The sequence below is a fragment of the Mesocricetus auratus genome, unplaced genomic scaffold (assembly GCF_017639785.1).
Source record: "Mesocricetus auratus isolate SY011 unplaced genomic scaffold, BCM_Maur_2.0 Super-Scaffold_100021, whole genome shotgun sequence".
Classification (NCBI taxonomy): Eukaryota; Metazoa; Chordata; class Mammalia; order Rodentia; family Cricetidae; genus Mesocricetus; species Mesocricetus auratus.
This window is the reverse complement of record NW_024429202.1, coordinates 7,199,492-7,218,237: the sequence shown is the minus strand read 5'-3', so window position 1 is coordinate 7,218,237 and position 18,746 is coordinate 7,199,492. Positions and strand designations below refer to the sequence as shown.

The following is an 18,746-nucleotide window of genomic DNA, read 5'->3' as shown; positions in this document are numbered from 1 at the left end:
AGGGAGGAGAGGAAGCGTGCCTCCCGTAGAGCCCCGGTGAGGGGCCCGCCTCCTACGTCATCTGCGAGCGACAGGGCCGGGAGTGAAACGTCATCCTAGAGCACCAAGCTCTGAAAAAGGAGAAGGCGTGCAGAGTCCCGAGATGTACGCACTCGCTAGTGCGCTGCGCTCTCTGAGCCTGGCACCCCCGACCATTACCGCCCGGGTTCCGACTCTGCTCCCTGCTGCCCAGGTAATCCACTTACCTGGGAGCTTGACTGTTTCTGCCTGGGCTGTCAGTGATCCGGCGAGGCTAGCCACGATCACGTGACCTGGGTAAACCCAGCCTTCACCCTCTGCTCTTTATAAATGTTGCTCTCTCTCAGAGGGCCGGATTCGTCAGAGGACTTACTGGCCTGTCAGTGCTTTTGCAGATCTCTGCTGAACAGGTCACAGTAGTCACACTATGTGCCTGCTGCAACGAAGAAACTCCTGTCAACCAAATTATTACGCACATTTTGCAGATGAGAAAGCTGGTCAGAAGTCTAAGGTCATACACTTTTGGGGGCTAGACTGGGTTCAGAGCTTGCTTTTGTTTTTGTTATGGTGCTGGGAATTAAACCTAGGTCCTTGCTCATGCTACGCACTCCTAAACTACACTCTCCGCCCCAAAGCCAGTGCTCCTAACCATTTTAATGTAAGGATGGCTTGTGGCTGAGATTAGAGAATGCAGAATTTGGAATAGCAGTGAGCAATGGTGAATCACAGAAAAGAGAAATTGCCAGTCTTGCTTCTCAGAAGTTCTCAGGCTGAGTACAGCAGAATCTAGCAGATGCATATTTGATATTCCAAACTACTCTGAAGACCCGGGACTACCGCAGGTGGAAAAGCAGTCATTTCCATTCGTATGTGGAAATTCCGGGAAGCATGCAGAGGGCAGAAGGCATTGGTCCTGAGAGTGGTGTGTGTGTCTGTGGGATTTACCAGCTCTGGAGAAGGGAACTCTGTGGGGAGATAAGCTTTCCTGACAAGAGCTTGAAACAAATTGGAAGATGATGAAAGGAAGTAATTTTTCAGACGCAAGAGGGCCAAACGATTACCACACATACACCTGGATAAACACATTGCACTGGTGTTTGTGAAAGTCGGTTGGAGGTTTGGGGGCAGTGGTCTGAGATGCTTCTGCAAGGAAGTGCCCTACATGCTAAAGTTGGTCTATGCATTCCCTCCCTTGATTGTCTGAAGAGAATGTGTCTTATCCCTAGGTACTGAGCAATGTGCTTCAACAGCCCTCTGCCATGGCGATGCCTTCTCACCGCCCAGTGCATATGTCCGTGGACCTTAATGCCAAGTTTGTGTCCTGGAAGAGTCATACCAAGTACACAGTTAAACCACTGAAGATGAGGAAGTCTGGGGGTCGAGACCACACAGGTGGGAGAAAGGATCTGAGGCATCAAGAGGAACGTGCATTAGGGTCCTAGATGTCTGTGGTAGTGCCCTGTATCTTGTAAGATGTCAGATGTACACTTACAAAGTACTCTCTGAGGTGCTTCTTAGTGAGTGGTCAACTGTTGAAACTGAAGAATAGAGCACACAGAAACAGTTACCCGGCTCTCAACACAGCAAGTGCCATGGTGTTTTTAACCTTCCCAAAATTTGTAACCATTGAAATTGACTCCAATTTACATCCCTCTCAGTAAACTTACTGAATTCAGTAATTTGAAAAGACTTTACCTGTTTCATACAGTTTTAGTAATTATATTTTATTGAGTCACGTGTTACCCCATCCCTTTCGCCAAGGATGTCATGGCCCGTGTATGCCCACACCTGGGGCCTCAGTGCTTACAAGGCAAACTCTCCCACTGAGCTACACCCCAGCCCTTTGTCATTTTTCTGCTTGTAGCATAATAGTGAGGAACACTACTGTCTAGTCTAGGCAGGGCCTGTTGATGCTGAAAGCTATTCTAACCTGAATTGTATCCCTGAACTGTGTTTGACCCTAGGCCGTATCCGAGTACATGGTATTGGTGGGGGCCACAAGCAAAAGTATAGAATGATTGACTTTCTACGGTTCCGGCCAGAGGAGGAAACCAAGCCAGAACCCTTTGAGGAGAAGGTTGTCGTAGTCCGCTATGACCCATGCAGGCAAGTTTGGGATGTGAGGGGGTGATGGTGTGGCCTGAATTGTCACTGTGTAGCTTCTCAGAAAGCGTGGGTCTTCCTGATGGCCCATCGTCCTGAGCAGGTCTGCAGACATAGCTCTGGTTGCCGGGGGCAGCCGGAAACGCTGGATCATTGCCACAGAGAACATGAAGGCGGGAGACACAATCCTGAACTCTAACCATATAGGCAGAATGGCAGGTGAGAGACGGCTGCTATATGAGGGATGGAGGTCGCGAAGGGTCTGGTGCTGATGGCGTCCTGTCTTGTAGTGGCTGCTCATGAAGGGAATGCACACCCTCTTGGGGCACTGCCTGTGGGGACCCTCATCAACAATGTGGAAAGTGAGCCTGGCCGAGGAGCCCAGTACATCCGAGCTGCAGGTATGGGAAAAGGATCCACCCGCACCCCACAACCACCCAAGGCTACCTGATATCACTGTCCTCCGAACCCTTAGGACCACACCTGTTCCACAGACAGGAAAAAACAAGGAACGAGAGGATGAATATGTTTTTAACCTAAGTCATAGTGTGTAGTCTTCTATGTTTCGTGTGCCCCTGAAGGGCTAAGGGTAGCATACGACCTCGATCCCCATGGAAACCTCCCTCTCATTTGTGGAGGGTGGCAACGCTGCTTCTCGTTCCCTAGGGACATGTGGCGTGCTGCTTCGGAAGGTGAATGGAACAGCCATTATCCAGCTGCCCTCTAAGAGGCAAATGCAGGTATATGTGGGCACAAGTGGGAGGGGTCAGCAAAGAAGGAATTTTTGGAATGTACCTGGCCAGCTCCCAAGTGTTTATGATGCCAGGGACTGCCTACAGCTTATCTGTTCCTCTCTCTGCCACCTGACTAAGCATGCCTTGTCACGTTGGCACCTTAATGGAATAAGTCAAATGCCTTCTCAGCTGGGCATGGTGGTACATGCCTGTAATCCCAGCATTCCAGACTTCGCAAAAAACGAAGCCATCTGGGCTACACGAGACCCTTTTCCGGGATCAAGGAGAAGACAGGTGTGGGTTGGACAGTCAGGTTGGAACTGGCTTATAATCTCATCCCTCAAGAGGCAAAGAGTTTTTGTTGAGTTCCAGGTCAGCCTGGTCTACATAGCAAGTGCCAGAACAGCCGGACTCCATAAAAGCCACAGAAACAAAGAAGGGTGCTCTTTTCTTTATGTATTCAGTTCATCCTGTCTACTATTTTGTGTTCTCTCTCTCCCTTCCCTCACTGAGTTTAAGAGGCCACACGAGACACAGTGCCCTCCGCAGCACTGCCATGCTGCCCCTTGTCCCCACGGTGCGCTCTCTGCTTCTCCTGTCAGGTGCTGGAAACGTGCATTGCAACTGTAGGCCGAGTTTCCAACGTTGATCATAACCAGCGAGTCATCGGCAAGGCGGGACGGAACCGCTGGCTGGGCAAGAGGCCTAACAGTGGGCTGTGGCAGCGCAAGGGAGGCTGGGCTGGCCGAAAGATCAGGCCACTGCCCCCCATGAAGAGTTACGTGAAGCTGCCCTCTGTTGCTGCCCAAAGCTGATACCCCTGTCTCTAATAAACAGACCCGTTTTTATCTGTTACTACCTGTTCTCCTTTGAAGGGCGGGGTACAGACTGGACGAGGAGTAAACAAGGATAGAGGGAAGAGAAGGAAAAGACAGGATGGGGAGGGGGTGGACATGACCTCCAAGGTCTTTTCCCGTTCTGGCTTTGGGAAACGGGAAGGCACTTCCGGCAGCAGGAAGGAGGACTAAAAGGAAGAGGAAAGGGCGGTCCGGGGCTGGAGGGCCGCGTCGTCGAGGTGGCATCCGCGGCTCCGCCCGCCGCAAGCCCCTGGCCCCCGGCTTTCCTCCGAGTCTGGCGGAAACGAGCGGTGGCGAGGTTCAGGCAGCGAAACTCCGAGCGCCCCAGCTGGGACCAAGCTCCGCCCTGCAGCAGCCGGCGAGCAGAGCGCCGGCGCCAAGGCCAAGTCCCCGCAGGCCCCGCCCTCTGTCTCCTGCAGAGGCACGCCCCCTCCTCTGCACCTCGACCCCTTCGGGGGGCCCAGGCGGGGCCCAAACATTCGCCAGCGCCGCAGCCGCCGCCATCGTGTGCCTCGCGTCCCTAGCTCTGCAAAGGACAGGCCTCGGCCAGGATCCCGGCGGACTTCTGAGGTGGCCAGAGCCCCACCGCGGCCCCTGTCCCTATTCTGGCTTCCGATCGCCCGCGGAGCCTCGCGTCCCTTTCCCCACCACGCTTTAGGACTCTCCTTCATTGGGCCTACCCCCTCCCCCAATCCTATCCTGCCGCGACCGCTCCTGACCTTATCAGGTCTTAGGTCCCGTCCACCAAGCCTCGCGCCCCTTACCCATCGGACCCCTGGTGCAGCTTTCCCCGGGCCTCGCGCCTTTCCCCAGCCCCTGTTCTGCAGCTGCTGTGGCCGTGGATGTCTCCTCTCGTACCCCTTCTCCCAGTTCATCATGCTTTGCTGATGGCCATTTCGCCGTCAGCGCTCTTGCCTTTGGGACTTAAAACACAGTGCTTCAATTTAGAGATTTCATGCCTCTCTGACACAATCCTGTGCCTTCACACACCCCTTTCCCTGGGGCACCTTTATCTGCCCCAGGGTCTTGGGCTTCATTTGTAAATCCCAAACTGCCCTATACCGCTGCCCCTCCGGTGGTCCCACTCAGGGCTGCATGCTTTGGAGACCTTTTAGCTCCGAGGCTTGTGCTTGAAGAACAATCTCCTCTGCGTTCTGCCCAGTCCCGGCCTCACCCAGCCCGAAGCAGGCCCAGCTTTACCCCACCCAGGCCGACAGCTGTTGCTGCATTTGCTCCTCCAACTCCTGGATGCCCTTGATTTTCTGACCTCCCCCCTCTCTCTAGCCTGCCTTTTCTCTCTTCCTTGTGTGTCTCAGGTGCCAGCATGGTGGGGGAACTCCGCTACAGGGAGTTCAGGGTGCCCCTGGGGCCTGGCTTGCATGCGTATCCCGACGAACTGATCCGACAGCGAGTAGGCCCCGACGGGCACCCCGAGTATCAGATCCGCTGGCTCATCCTCAGGCGTGGAGATGATGGGGAAGGGGACTCTGCCCCAGTGGACTGCAAGGCCGAGCATATCCTCCTATGGATGTCTGACGATGAGATCTATGCTAACTGCCACAAGATGCTGGGCGAGGACGGCCAAGTCATCGGACCTTCCCAGGAGCCTGCAGAGGCCGGGGCCCTCGACAAATCCGTGCTGGGGGAGATGGAAACAGACGTCAAATCCTTGATTCAGAGGGCCCTTCGTCAGCTGCAGGAGTGTGTGGGCACCGCTCCCCCCGCCCCTCTCCTTCACACTGCCCACGTACTCAGTGCCTACGCCAGCATCGAACCCCTCACCGGAGTCTTCAAAGACCCCAGAGTCCTGGACTTGCTCATGCACATGCTGAGTAGCCCTGACTATCAGATCCGATGGAGTGCAGGCCGGATGATACAAGCTCTGTCCTCCCATGATGCTGGTGAGGGCCGGTGTGGGGAGGGGCTGGGTCGGCTCGGGGATTCACAGGACACGGTGATGGGGGGCTTCTGACGTCATCAGTACCTAATGGCTCTGTTGTCACTCACTTTAAGTTGGAAGAAAAAAGTGGGGGGAGGGACTGGGCGATGTTTGTGGGGGGGAAGAGACTGAATAAGCAAGAGCTTATTAATTCATTAGCTTTTATACAAAAGAAGAGCTTAGACTGTTGCAGTGTGTGTTGTGTGTGTGTGAGAGAGAGAGAGAGAGAGAGAGAGAGAGAGAGAGAGAGAGAGAGAGAGAGAGAGAAAACTTTGGCTCTAAGAGAGAGAGAGAGAGAGAGAGAGAGAGAGAGAGAGAAAACTTTGGCTCTAAAAGCAAATCGACAAAATGTGTCATTCCCAATCTGTGCTGGCAAAGGATTGCTATTAAGTAGGAAACGGCGAGCTTAGGGGGATGTTTCTGATTGGAGGTGTGGATTCCAGGCACCCGGACCCAGATTCTTCTGTCACTGAGCCAGCAAGAGGCCATCGAGAAACACCTGGATTTTGACAGCCGCTGTGCGTTGCTGGCACTCTTTGCTCAGGCCACTCTCGCCGAACACCCCATGTCTTTTGAGGGCGTTCAGCTGCCGCAGGTATCTTGTGAGGGCATGGGGTGGGGGGAGCTGCGAACCTGTCACGGAGGAGGCGGAAAGGGGTGAGGACCCGATGGTGAGACTCAAGGGTGTGTCCCGCAGGTCCCAGGACGGCTGCTCTTCTCCCTGGTGAAACGGTACCTGCATGTCACCTTCCTCCTGGACCAGATGAGTGGCAGTGCAGGGGAGCAGGGACCCCAGAGCAGCTTTGTTCCTGAGGAGTTGAACGTAGGGAGGGACCGGCTGGAACTGGAATTCAGCATGGCCATGGGCGCTCTGATCTCCGAACTGGTGCAGGCCATGCGCTGGGACTGGGCCTCGAGCAGACCAGGGAGGCGGGCACGGGCCTCCTCTTCCATTTTCCAGCCTCAGCCAGCAGATGCCGGCTTGGCGTTCCCCCGCCCCCACGCCCAGCTCATCAGGAGGTCAAGGCGGTTTCGATCCCGCACTGAGTTTGCAAGTGGCAATTCCTATGCCTTGTATGTGCGGGACATGCTGCGGCCTGGGATGTGGGTACGGATGCTGGATAATTACGAGGAGATCACTGCTGGGGACGAGGGCCGGTTCCGACAGAGCAACGATGGTGTGCCCCCTGCACAGGTGAGGGTTGTACAGTGGTGTGACACTGAAAGATTTATTCAATGCAGGGCGTAACTTCTGTACAGGGGCTCTTATAAGCCAGTTCAGTTAAGATAAAAGAAAAGGCAAAGCCGGGCGGTGGTGGCACACGCCTTTAATCCCAGCACTCTGGAGGCAGAGGCAGGCGGATCACTGTGAGTTCGACACCAGCCTGGTCTACCGAGCGAGTTCCAGGACAGCCTCCAAAGCCACAGAGAAACCCTGTCTCGAAAAAAAAAAAAAAAAAAAAGAAAAGGCAAAGGGGTCAGCATTTGAAAGGAGGGCTATTTCGAGAGCTCGGAATATGCAGGCATAGGAGACCCCAAACAGTGGTCAGAATCAAGAAGATGTTTGGGGGCAGAGGGAAGTCGTGTGGTATGAAAGACAGAAAGGATCAGGCAGGGGAAGTACCTGCTTGTAAACCCAGTACTGGGGAAGTAGGACAGGAGGATCAGGAGTTCAAGGCCAGTCTTGGCTACTTAGCAATGTTGAGGCCAGTCTGAGCTACATGGAGACACTGTCTGAAATAAAGTCAGAATAGATGGAGAACAAAGGTAGTCTGTTGCAGAAGAGGAAGCTGAGGCTGTCTGTGTTCATATACCAGTGTTGGCTGTTTGGAGGTACTGACGTGGACAGTGAGCCCTCTTTGTGGGGCTGTAGCCCGTCAGCAGCTCCCCCCAAATCTCCAGGTGTTGTGGGAGTCAACAGGCCGCACCTATTGGGTACACTGGCACATGCTGGAGATCCTGGGCTTTGAGGAAGACATTGAGAATGTGGTTGAGTACCAGGAACCAGTGGTCAGCGGAGCACTGGGCGTAGGTGAGCTCGGGGGCGGGCCACCTCTGAGCAGGGAAGCAGTGGTTTACCTGGGTGGGCAGTGACACGGCCACGCCCCGTCTTCACAGCCCCACCCTCCAGGCGCTGGAAGCCCATAACTGAGCTCTTTGCTGTGCCTTATGTGGTGCCTGAGGAGGGAGACGCAGAAGAGAGTGAGCACCTGACCCAGGCTGAATGGTGGGAGCTCCTGTTTTTCATCAAGAAGCTAAGTGCCGCAGAGCAGCAGCAAGTTGTGCAGCTCCTTCAGGACAACCTGGACGGGGAGGTAGGCGTGGCCCGCAGGGCTCAACCACAACACTTGGAAGGCTTGGGGAGGGAATGGGGAGGTCAGACAGCACCAGGGGCCCACAGGGGAGGAGTCTGGAGTCTCAGAGATGCAAGTGGGTGGGCGGCCAGTTCTAAGAGGTTCAGAGTGGCAGATGTGTGTGGAGATCCCCTCCCTACGAAGGGCCTATCGGGGATGCTCATTCAGCTGCCTGCAGGTGACTTTCTCCCCATAGCATGTTCTGGACAATGAGATCCTTCCTGAGCTGACCGTACCCATTGAGTTGGCCCAGGACCTGCTGCTCTCTCTGCCTCAGCAACTTGATGACAGTGCTCTAAGGGACCTGTTCAACTGCTATGTCTACAGGAAGTATGGGTCTGAAGCCCTAGCAGGGCAGCTAGGCTACCCCTATCCGCTAGATGCTCAGCAAGCTGCATTCGTGCTCAAAGCTGAGGCCCGGCCTCAGGAATCAGAAGGTGTGGCGAGTGCAGAAGGTGGGTGCCCTGCGGATAGCCGCTGAGAGACCTGCCTTTGAGAAGGTGTCCTCACAGGGTGTCTCTGCCAACCGTTGTGCCATCTTGTCTGAAAGACACATCCTACCCAGAGTACCGTGTGTGTGTGTGTGTATGTGTGTGTGTGTGTGTACGCACGCGCTACAGATGTCATTCCTCAGCTACCGTTTATCCTTTTATTTACTTAAATTAACTTTATTTTAACCAGGGGGTGGTGGCCCATGCCTTTAATCCCAGCACTCAGGAGACAGAGGCAAGAAGATCTCTGAGTTTGAGGTCAGCCTGGTCTACAGAGTGAGCTACAGGGCAGCCAGGGCTACACAGAAACCCTGTCTCAAAAAATACCAAGCGAAAAACAAAACAAAAAACTTTTGTAATAAGCATATGGGTGTTTTGCCTGATGTGTACTATATACACACAGTGCGTACCACAGTGGCCAGAAGACAACATTGGATCCCCTGGGGTTGAAGTTCAACAGATGGTTGGGAGCTGCCATGTGGGTGCTGGGAACCTGGATCCTCTGGAAGAGCACCAGTGCTCTTAACCATTGGCTCATTTCCAGCACCACCGCCGCCTCATACTTCTCTTGCTGCTCTGGTTCTTACCAAATAGGCTAGCTGGCCAGCAAACCCTAAGGGTCCACCCATCTCCACCTATTCAGTCCTGGGGTCACAAGCATGAGCTGCCGTGTCCAGTTTTTGTCTCTATAAGGTTTTCCTTTAAAAAATACGTATATATGGGGTTGTATGTGTGAGTGCAGGCAACCTAGAAAAGCCAATGAGGGAGTGGGGTACTTGGAACTGGAGTCCCAGGAGGTCATGAGCTGGAGTCCCAGGAGGTCATGAGCTGCCTGCCACAGGTACTGGGAACCGGCCAATTCTTACCACACCCCTGTTCTTGTAGCCAAAGAGCCCCCACTTCAGAGTGCCAGCCCTGCCCTGCAGCGCCTGGTGGAGGGCTTGGGCCCATCTGGGAAGCTCCTTGTGGATCTAGAGCGAGCCCTCAGCTCCGAGGTTCCCCAGGAAAGTGAGGTCAAACCATGCCTGCTGCAGCTCCGGCGGCAGCCCCAGCCCTTCCTCACGCTGATGCAGAGCCTGGACACTCCAGCCACCAACAAGGCCCTGCACCTGACTGTGCTGAGGTGAGGGAGTTGTGAGGGGCAGGTTGTGCACAGAAGACTCTCAGGCCAAGTCTGTATCTCTCTCTGTCTTCCCTTTCCTGTCTCTCTGCATAGAATCCTGTCACAACTGGTGAACTTCCCTGAGGCACTGCTGCTCCCCTGGCATGAGGCCATGGACGCCTGCATGGCCTGCCTTCGGTCTCCCAATACTGACCGAGAGGTAACCCTGTCCCACTCCGGGAGATGCTGGGAGGGGGATGACAGCGGCGAGGCGGAGTGCCTGGGCAAGGCCTGGGGACAGCAGAACCTCTGTGCTCTTGGGCTAAGTTGCTTTTAGAATGAAATTTTTTTTTTTGTTTTTCGAGACAGGGTTTCTCTGTGGCTTTGGAGGCTGTCCTGGAACTCACTTTGTAGACCAGGCTGGCCTCGAACTCACAGAGATCCGCCTGCCTCTGCCTCCCGAGTGCTGGGATTAAAGGCGTGCGCCACCAATGCCCGGCTAGAATGAAATTTTATCTTTCTAAATAGATAATACATTCACAAAGCTCACAGTGACGCAAGGTATTTGTTGAGAATTCTGGCTCCTACCTAATTTCTGTTTCCTCAGTGTCCCAACCACACTCCTTAGTGGTAACCCACCCATATTAATTTATATTAATTTATATGTCTGGGGCATGCCTTTAATCCCAGCACTCAGGAGGCAGAGGCAGGTGGATCTCTGTGAGGTTTTAGCCAGGCCTTTTAGAGGAAGGGGAGGGACTTGGAGACATGACTCTGAGATTAAGAGCACTTGTTGCTCTTGCAGAGGACCCAGGTTCAGTTCCCAGCACCCACAGGGCATTTCCCACTCATCTGTAACTCTAATTCCATGGGATCAGATGCCCTCTTCTGGTCTCCATAGGTACCACACACACACAGTGTAATACACACATTCAGGCAAACACATATATATAATAAACAAACTTTAGAGAGAGGAAGGGGAATGAGGGAGGCAGAACTTCCTACAGGAGGTTCTGGGTACAGAAGGCTTAAGAACGGTCAAAGGTCATGGTGTTAGTGAGTGTCCCAAGTCACTGCCTTCAATTTCCAAGCTAGAATCACTGAGGGTCCACAACGAATTCAAGCCTTCTCCATTCCCTCCAGCCCTCTTAAGTGGCTGGGCTGGGGGCCTAGACATCTCAAATCCAATCCTGTCACTGGTTCTTGGGAACCACACCTGAATCAGAAAACCCAGGATTCTCTGTACATGTTGCACTCATACTTAGTGGGCAAGAAGTCCTGACTGGGGGTGGGAGAGGCTCTTCCCACCGGTTTGTAACTTAATTCCCTAACTCCACCTGGCGTTGGCGTTCGTGTCTCTCCTGTCACAGCTTCCTGCACAGAGTGGGCATGTGTCACCACCTCTATCCCTTTGGTCCTTGCTGGCCCCCTTAGTCACAGCCTCCCTGACATCCCCTCCCAGGTACTCCAGGAACTAATCTTCTTCCTACACCGTCTGACCTCCACGAGCCGGGACTACGCAGTGATACTGAACCAGCTGGGAGCCCGCGAGGCCATCTCCAAGGCCCTGGAAAAGCACCGGGGGAAATTGGAGCTGGGTCAGGAGCTGCGGGATGCGGTGTTCAAGTGTGAGAAGCACGCTCACCTCTACCGGAAACTCACCACCAACATCCTGGGCGGCTGCATCCAGGTCAGGAGGAAGGCCAGAGTGAAGTCGGGGTCTGATCTGCACAGGAATGTGGATCCTGAGCGATGATGGGGGGCGGGGGCGCGGTGCATACCGGAAACCTGGAATAGCAAAACGGCCTGAGTGAGCCTGCGCATGTCTGCTCCCTTACTGTTTCGTCTTTCCTCCGTCTGTGTTTGCACGAGTCTGGTGACCCTCGCACCCACTTTTCTCTGATGTTCCGGCTCCAGATGGTGCTGGGCCAGATTGAAGAGCACAGGCGAACCCACCGGCCCATCAACATCCCTTTCTTTGACGTGGTCCTCAGATATCTGTGCCAGGGTTAGTGTCTGTCCTTGAATTGTTGAACATCACCCATTCCCCCTCTAGACCTACCTGGCAGTGACCGTCACTTCTCCCCACTCCCCCAGGCTCCAGTGAGGACATGAAGAAAGACAGGTACTGGGAGAAAGTGGAGGTGTCCTCCAACCCGCACCGGATCGGCAAGCTGACGGACCGCAACCCCAAGACCTACTGGGAGTCCAGCGGCACCGCCGGCTCCCACTCCATCACCTTGCACATGCGCAAAGGTGTCCTCATCAGGTAGTGAGCTCCCACGTGCAGGGCCCCGCTCGTCCCCTGGGCTCGAGTGTGGACACGACAGCTCTCAGTTCCCATTGGTTCTTCTTCCCCACTCCCAGGAAGCTGACTCTGCTGGTGGCTGGCGAGGACTCAAGCTACATGCCGGCCTTTGTGGTGGTGTGCGGGGGTGACAGCATCAGCTCTGTTAACACAGAGCTCAATGCGGTAGGGATCCCTACGCCATCAGCCCGCCCAACTTTAAACTCCCACCCGCCGTGAGTCCTGTACAAGCCAGAGTCTAGTGTCCCTGTGCCTGTGTGATGGCCTTAGGCATGGAGCAATGGGAGTGGCACTAAGCCCCTTTGTCAGGTGCCCCATGTTCCTGGGGTGGGGGAGAGAGGGATCTGCAAGAGGGCTGGAGCTGGTAGGGTTGTTCCTAGCAATTCCACCAGCACACGTGGAGGTGACAGCCCCCTCCGCCACTCGCAAGGTGAACGTGATGCCCTCCGCCAGCCGGGTCGTCCTCCTGGAGAACCTGAGCCGCTTCTGGCCCATCATCCAGATCCGCATAAAGCGCTGCCAGCAGGTGGGGCCCGGAGGAAGCCCTGGGTCTCCTTAGTGGGTGGGGTTATCCCGCAGCTGCCAGCAGGTGGGACCCGGAGGAAGCCCTGGGTCTCCTTAGTGGGTGGGGCTATCCCGCAGCTGCCAGCAGGTGGGACCCGGAGGAAGCCCTGGGTCTCCTTAGTGGGTGGGGCTATCCCGCAGCTGCCAGCAGGTGGGACCAGGAAGCCCTGGGTCTCCTTAGTGGGTGGGGCTATCCCACAGCTACCAGCAGGTGGGACTGGGGTGTGGGGAGGGGCTCCTGGGTACAGGTCGCTGAGCCCCAGCACACGAGGATAAAGCCCAGGTGTGTATCACCAGACTGCCCCACACCAGCCCTGACACCCCTGTGTATCCTGGGTCTGGGGTAGTTCAAGGGCGAAGCTTGAAGTGTAACCCACCGCAGCCCATCTTAAGGAGGTCTTGTGTGTAACAGGGCGGCATTGACACACGCATCCGGGGACTGGAGGTCCAGGGCCCCAAGCTCGCCTTCTGGCCAGTGTTCCGAGAGCAGCTGTGCCGGCACACACGCCTCTTCTACATGGTTCGAGCACAAGCGTGGAGCCAGGACATAACAGAGGACCGCCGAAGCCTCCTGCACCTGAGTTCTAGGTACGTGAGAGCTTGTGCGTGCGTGCGTCTGAGTGGGAGGTCACGCGCAGTAGATGAATTGTGGGAAGGTCCTTGGGACGCCATGAGATAAGTCTAGTTTAGATAGGGCTTGGGGATGGTCAGTGCATCCTGAGGTGCGGGGCTGATGGGAAGAAAAGGGTTTCTCTGAGTGCTGGAGTGGAGAATCGGGGTAGTGCAGGCTCTTCTGCGGTGTTGGGCTGGGAGTTGGGCTGGTTGCCGAGTGCACACTGAGTAGTGTAAACCAGAAGGCCTTAACCTCCTACTTCTCCCCAGACTAAATGGGGCTCTGCGCCAGGAGCAGAATTTTGCTGATCGCTTCCTCCCTGATGACGAGGCCGCCCAAGCACTGGGCAAGACCTGCTGGGAGGCGCTGGTCAGCCCCCTGGTGCAGAACATCACCTCTCCCGGTAACCACGGTAACCACCCCACAGCAGAGCCTGCTCAGCAGCTCTCCCTTGCCCTAGAAACACCTGGGTTGTCCTTTGCCCTTTGGTCCTTGTGTTTGTCACCTTTGTCCCTGTCTTTCCAGCCAGGACTGCTCCTCTCCCCCACGCCATTCTGTCTGGCTGCGCTTTCTCTGTCCCTTGTTCACCTCAACACCCGCACTTCCCAGAGACAAGACGTCTTTGGTTTGTTTTCTTAACCTCCAGACGAAGACAGCAGCAGCTCTCTGGGGTGGCTGCTGGATCAGTACCTAGAGTGCAGGGACGCTGCCCACAACCCCCAGAGCCGCGCAGCAGCCTTCTCCTCACGGGTTCGCCGCCTCACCCACCTGCTGGTCCATGTGGAGCCCTGTGAGGCAGCGCCTCCAGTGGTGGCCATCCCCCAACCCAGTGAGTACTTCAGATTCCTGCGGGAGCTCCACAATTTATGGGCTCTGAAATCACCTCCCTTCACGCCTCCATACGCAGTCTGTCCGTTCTCTGTTGGCCACCCCATCGGGAACATCACTCTTCAGGGCATCCTGTTGGGAAAGGCCTTCAGGGCTTGTCCTTAGGGTCTGTCGGTCTTGACTTGGTACTTCTCTGTCTCCACAGAGGGCAGAAATAGAAGCCATGACTGGAGTTCCTTGGCCACCCGGGGCCTTCCAAGCAGCATCATGCGAAACCTGACCCGTTGCTGGCGGGCTGTGGTAGAGGAGCAGGTGGCAGCAAGGGCCTGGAGTCGAGGGTGGGGCACTGCACCGTGTCGGTGCTGCTTCATGTCCCTGCCCCTTCCTTTCAGGTGAACAAGTTTCTGACCTCATCCTGGAGAGAGGATGACTTCGTGCCGCGTTATTGTGAGCTCTTCTATAAGCTGCAGAAGTCGAGCTCTGAGCTGTTTGGGCCACGAGCTGCCTTCTTGCTAGCAATGCAGAACGGCTGTGCCGACGCCTTGCTGAGGCTCCCCTTCCTCAGAGCTACCCATGTAAGCTCCTTCCCATACTGCACCTGATCCTCTCCCTATAAACTCCCTCCTGCCTCCCCAGAGTGGAGCACCTCAGTCTCGATTCTGTGATGAGCGGCAGTTATATGTGACCACACATGGGAAACTAGGAAAAATTCATTACATATTCCATGTTAAGCTAGATAGACAGATAGATGGAAGGAAGGAAGGAAGGAAAGAAGGAAGGAAGGAAGGAAGGAGGGAAGAAAGAAGGGAGAGAGTCTCAACTTGTCATCCCAGCCTTGAACTCAGGCCTCCCTGTGCATTCCGAGTGCTGGGATTAAAGGTGTGAACTACTACACCCAAATTTTTCAAAGGTTCATATATCCCAGGCTTGCCTTAAACTCACTGTGTAGTCCAAGAACGACTTGGAACTTCTGATCCTTCTGCCTCTGTGTCCTGAATGCTGGGATTTCAGGCTTGTACCATCATGTGTGGTGCTGGGGGTTGAACCCAGGGCTCGAGCTTGCTAGGCAAGTGCTGTACTGATTGAGAGCCACACTCCCTGCCCCTCCTTAGTTCCTCATCCATCTGCCTCCACCTCTCCAGCGCTGACAGATGTGTGTGCCATCACGCTTAGCAGTTTCTGCGTTTTTAAATGATTGGATTTTTAGACACAGCGTGGGGGAACTTGACTTCAGAGTTGTTAGTGTTGCTCATTTGCACACCAGCCAGGTCAGGGATGTGTCTCTGCAGTACTGTGTGTGGCCATTCGTCCTGACTCCATCCCCAAAGGGGGCGTGGAGGCTGAGCAATGGATGCAAGTGGCGGTCGTCCATACCTGCTCTCTTAGCCCTCATGGCTTTCTTATACTCTCCACTCAGGTGACGGAGCAGTTCGCTCGGCATATCGACCAGCGGATCCAAGGCAGTCGGATGGGTGGGGCCCGGGGAATGGAGATGCTGGCACAGTTGCAGCGATGCCTGGAGTCTGTCCTGATTTTCTCTCGGCTGGAGATAGCCACCACCTTTGAGCATTACTACCAGTGAGTTCAGATCTGTTGAGTGGGGTGTGGGGAAGGCAGGCTCTCAGTTGTGGGGCAGGGCCAGCTCGCAGGGTCTGAGTCTGAGACACAGGTCGGACAGAGTGAGAACCTGGCAAACTGACACCCACGCTGAGATCTGGCCAAACTGTGTGCGCTGCAGGCATTACATGGCTGACCGTCTCCTGAGCGTGGGCTCGAGCTGGCTGGAGGGGGCTGTGATGGAGCAGATTGGCCTCTGCTTCCCCAACCGTCTCCCCCAGCAGATGCTGCAGAGCCTGCACACCTCCGAGGAGCTGCAGCGACAGTTCCACGTGTACCAGCTCCAGCAGCTCGACCAGGAGCTCCTGAAGCTGGAAGACACAAAAAAGAAGATGCAGGTGGGTTCCCGGGGTGGGGCGGGCGGGGAAGGGGCGGGCAGGGGAGGGGCGGGAGGAGGTCATCAGCGTTTGTCAACTTTCAGGTGGCCCATGGGGACAGCGGCAAGGAACACAAGAGCAAGAAGGAAGAGGCTGCCAGAGAGACAGCAGCTGTGACAACGGCGGAGGAGGACGGGGAGGAGGAGGACGGGGAGGAGGAGCTGTACTATGAAGGGACAATGCCTGAAGTGTGTGTGCTTGTCCTGTCTCCACGCTACTGGCCTGTCAAATCTGTCTGCCACATGCTCAATCCTACAGCATGCCTGCCCTCGTACCTGAAGGGGACTTTAAACCACTACTCCAACTTCTACAGCAAGAGTAAGCCCCTGGGGAAAGGCATGGGCTTTGGGGACAAGGGTAGGCTACTGGGAAAGGGACCTAGAGTTGGAGTAGGTGCTGAAATTAGAAGCCTGCATGGCTATAACCATAGCATCCCAGCATGCTCTTATGCAGGGGGTATAGGATTCATGAGGTAAGACTTCCTTAGGGGGACAGGATAGATCTGAGGGAAGATGGAGGTTCAAGTTTTACCTGGAAATGGGGTTGCTATTGGAATCCAGACCCCAGGAATCTCTCTGGGAATAGGGGGAGATAGAGGTATGTCTTCTAAGACAGGCCATAAGAAAGGGCTTTATGAGTGGGTGTGTGGCCAGGCATGGCGGGGTGCACCTTAATCCCAGAGCTCTGGAAGCAGAATCAAATGGATCTCTAAGAATTTGAGGCTAGCACTTGACTGGCATGGAAGGCAGTCTGCATAGTGAGCTGTAGCCAGCCAGAGCTACACAGAGAGACAAAAACAGAACCAAAGAGTGGGTGTGTGCTCTTCCCTCACAGTCAGACAGTCTCAGAGTGGTCGCTGAGACAGAGACTCCAGACTGGGCAACCACAGCAGCGCCCCCTCAGGAGGCCCAGACAGGCAGGAGGACAAGCCTCCCTAACTCAGGGATTTTTGTCTCTAAAACAACTGAACACAACTCAAAGGGCATGGCTGCAACCGGCTTGGCACAGACTGGCACAGACCGGCTCCTTGATACCCAGGGCTTTTTAGGCAAGCTGCGATCAGGAGCCACCATTCCAAGTCCTGCCTGGGGTTGCACGCTGCAGAGCGGCGAAGCAGAGCTTGACTGCTGGTGCATTCCTCTCCCTTCCCTGTCCCCCTCCGCCTCCCCGGCACTTCTCCAGGTCAGAGCCATGCGGTAGAGGAGGGCTCACATCGGCGACTGCAGTGGACCTGGCAGGGCCGAGCTGAGCTGCAGTTTGGGGACCAACTCCTGCATGTGTCCACAGTGCAAATGTGGCTGCTGCTGTATTTCAACGACCTAAAGGTGGCCTGTCCCTTCTTATTCCCTTTGTCCCCTTCTTCCATTCTCTTGCCTCCCCTGGGGAGGACCTGAATGCTTCATACATACTCTTCCCAGGTAGTGTCTGTCGAGAGCCTGCTCGCACTCTCAGAGCTCCCCCCGGATGTGCTCCATCATGCGATCGGGCCTCTCACCTCATCGAGAGGCCCCTTGGACCTTCAGGAGCAGAGAGATAAACCAGGAGGTATGCACTCAGGGTCAACGAGGACCGCTCTGAGCCAGGGACGGGCTTCTCAGGGCCCTCTCCAACCAAGTGACCAATGTTTATCTCAGGAGTGCTCAAGATTCGAGATGACAGTGAGGAACCCAGGCCAAGGAGGGGCAATGTGTGGCTCATCCCACCTCAGAGGTACCTGAACGCGGAGGATGAAGAGGGCCGGAACTTGGAGAAGAGAAGGAACCTTCTAAATTGCCTTGTTGTCCGCATCCTCAAGGCTCACGGGGATGAGGGCTTGCACATTGACCAGCTTGTGTGTCTGGTAGGCAGTGGTGGGTATGGTCATGGGGTGCGCCTCCAGGAGGTGGTGGGCCCAGATCTGAAGTGTCTGATTCACTGTGCAGCCTGTGTGTGATGGGTGAGACTGGGCGGTACTTGCTCTGCTAGCATGGGAGGCTGACAGCGGTAAGCTCTGTGGTTCTGACCTGTTTCCTCTGATCTTGGTGTCAGGTGCTGGAAGCTTGGGAGAATGGTCCGTGTCCTCCCAGGGGTCTGGTCAGCAGCCTGGGCAGGGGAGCTGCGTGCAGCAGCACCGACGTGCTCTCCTGCATCCTGCACCTCCTGGGCAAGGGCACACTGAGACGCCATGACGACCGGCCGCAGATGCTGTTCTATGCAGTCCCCGTAACCGTCATGGAGCCCCACACTGAGTCCCTGAACCCTGGATCCACAGGCCCCAACCCACCCCTGACCTTCCACACCCTGCAAATTCGCTCCCGGGGTGTCCCCTATGCTTCCTGCACTGGCACCCAGAGCTTCTCCACGTTCCGGTAGCCCTGGAGCTGGGGTTCAGGATAGGTGAGGCTGGGGCTTTCTACAGGAAATAAAACATGGGAGTTTGATGATCTGACTTGTTTGGTGGCTGCTAGCTAGAGATAGGCGAAGGGGCCGGAGGGGGCATCTCTAGTTGATAGGGGAGGGGGCATCTCTAGTTGATAGGGGAGGGGGCATCTCTAGTTGATAGGGGAGGGGGCATCTCTAGTTGATAGGGAAGGGGGCATCTCTAGTTGATAGGGGAGGGGGCATCTCTAGTTGATAGGGAAGGAGGCATCTCTAGTTGATAGGGGAGGGGGCATCTCTAGTTGATAGGGAAGGAGGCCTCTGGCATTCAGGAGCCTTCTGACACATCAGGAGCCTTGTGGAGGTGAGGAAGATAGATTGGAGAGTAAAGGAAGAATCAGGCATGTCCAGGCAGGGAGATCCAACAGCCAAGGGTGTGACCAGGACTTTGACCTGGCAGGCCAAACACCCAAGCCCTTGGTC

General features: G+C 55.4%; 2 protein-coding genes across 7 annotated transcripts; both read left to right on the top strand.

The window, feature by feature from the left end:
- The first annotated feature begins 64 nt into the window (after positions 1 to 64).
- Positions 65 to 3,710, top strand: Mrpl2 (mitochondrial ribosomal protein L2). Of its 2 annotated transcripts, none has more exons than XM_005072459.4 (7): positions 65 to 232; positions 1,245 to 1,410; positions 1,983 to 2,124; positions 2,225 to 2,340; positions 2,412 to 2,522; positions 2,788 to 2,861; positions 3,458 to 3,710. In XM_005072459.4, exons 1-7 carry the CDS (start codon positions 143 to 145, stop codon positions 3,668 to 3,670), a joined length of 912 nt encoding a protein of 303 aa, XP_005072516.1. In that variant the 5' UTR covers positions 65 to 142; the 3' UTR covers positions 3,671 to 3,710. The 2 variants fall into 2 exon arrangements, with proteins under 2 accessions (XP_005072516.1, XP_040585532.1); XM_040729598.1 differs by lacking the exon at positions 65 to 232 and adding an exon at positions 391 to 529.
- A 443-nt stretch (positions 3,711 to 4,153) lies between these two features.
- Positions 4,154 to 18,325, top strand: Cul7 (cullin 7). 5 transcript variants are annotated; one of them, XR_005870177.1, is made up of 26 exons: positions 4,154 to 4,282; positions 5,029 to 5,613; positions 6,095 to 6,246; positions 6,349 to 6,846; positions 7,554 to 7,683; positions 7,770 to 7,966; positions 8,202 to 8,460; positions 9,382 to 9,619; positions 9,713 to 9,818; positions 11,061 to 11,288; positions 11,516 to 11,606; positions 11,696 to 11,867; positions 11,936 to 12,071; positions 12,337 to 12,432; positions 12,883 to 13,058; positions 13,353 to 13,495; positions 13,730 to 13,912; positions 14,117 to 14,223; positions 14,304 to 14,486; positions 15,329 to 15,489; positions 15,650 to 15,866; positions 15,950 to 16,223; positions 17,088 to 17,230; positions 17,328 to 17,450; positions 17,540 to 17,745; positions 17,934 to 18,071. XR_005870177.1 is itself a non-coding variant. In XM_040729596.1 (26 exons), exons 2-26 carry the CDS (start codon positions 5,037 to 5,039, stop codon positions 18,255 to 18,257), a joined length of 5,085 nt encoding a protein of 1,694 aa, XP_040585530.1. In that variant the 5' UTR covers positions 4,154 to 4,282; positions 5,029 to 5,036; the 3' UTR covers positions 18,258 to 18,325. The 5 variants fall into 5 exon arrangements, 4 of the variants coding, with proteins under 4 accessions (XP_040585530.1, XP_040585528.1, XP_040585527.1 ...); XM_040729596.1 differs by having other exon boundaries at positions 11,966 to 12,071; positions 13,353 to 13,486; positions 17,324 to 17,450; positions 17,934 to 18,325; XM_040729594.1 differs by having other exon boundaries at positions 11,966 to 12,071; positions 17,324 to 17,450; positions 17,934 to 18,325.
- The last annotated feature ends 421 nt before the right edge of the window (positions 18,326 to 18,746 follow it).

Excerpts from the sequence above, each read along its gene's own strand:
- Mrpl2 (XM_005072459.4), top strand. The coding sequence starts at position 143 with ATGTACGCACTCGCTAGTGCGCTGCGCTCTCTGAGCCTGGCACCCCCG. Across the intron at positions 233-1,244 it reads CTCTGCTCCCTGCTGCCCAG|GTACTGAGCAATGTGCTTCA; the intron begins GTAATCCACTTA and ends TCTTATCCCTAG. Across the intron at positions 2,862-3,457 it reads CCTCTAAGAGGCAAATGCAG|GTGCTGGAAACGTGCATTGC; the intron begins GTATATGTGGGC and ends TTCTCCTGTCAG.
- Cul7 (XM_040729592.1), top strand. The coding sequence starts at position 5,037 with ATGGTGGGGGAACTCCGCTACAGGGAGTTCAGGGTGCCCCTGGGGCCT. Across the intron at positions 8,461-9,381 it reads AGGTGTGGCGAGTGCAGAAG|CCAAAGAGCCCCCACTTCAG; the intron begins GTGGGTGCCCTG and ends CTGTTCTTGTAG. Across the intron at positions 12,433-12,882 it reads GCATAAAGCGCTGCCAGCAG|GGCGGCATTGACACACGCAT; the intron begins GTGGGGCCCGGA and ends TGTGTGTAACAG.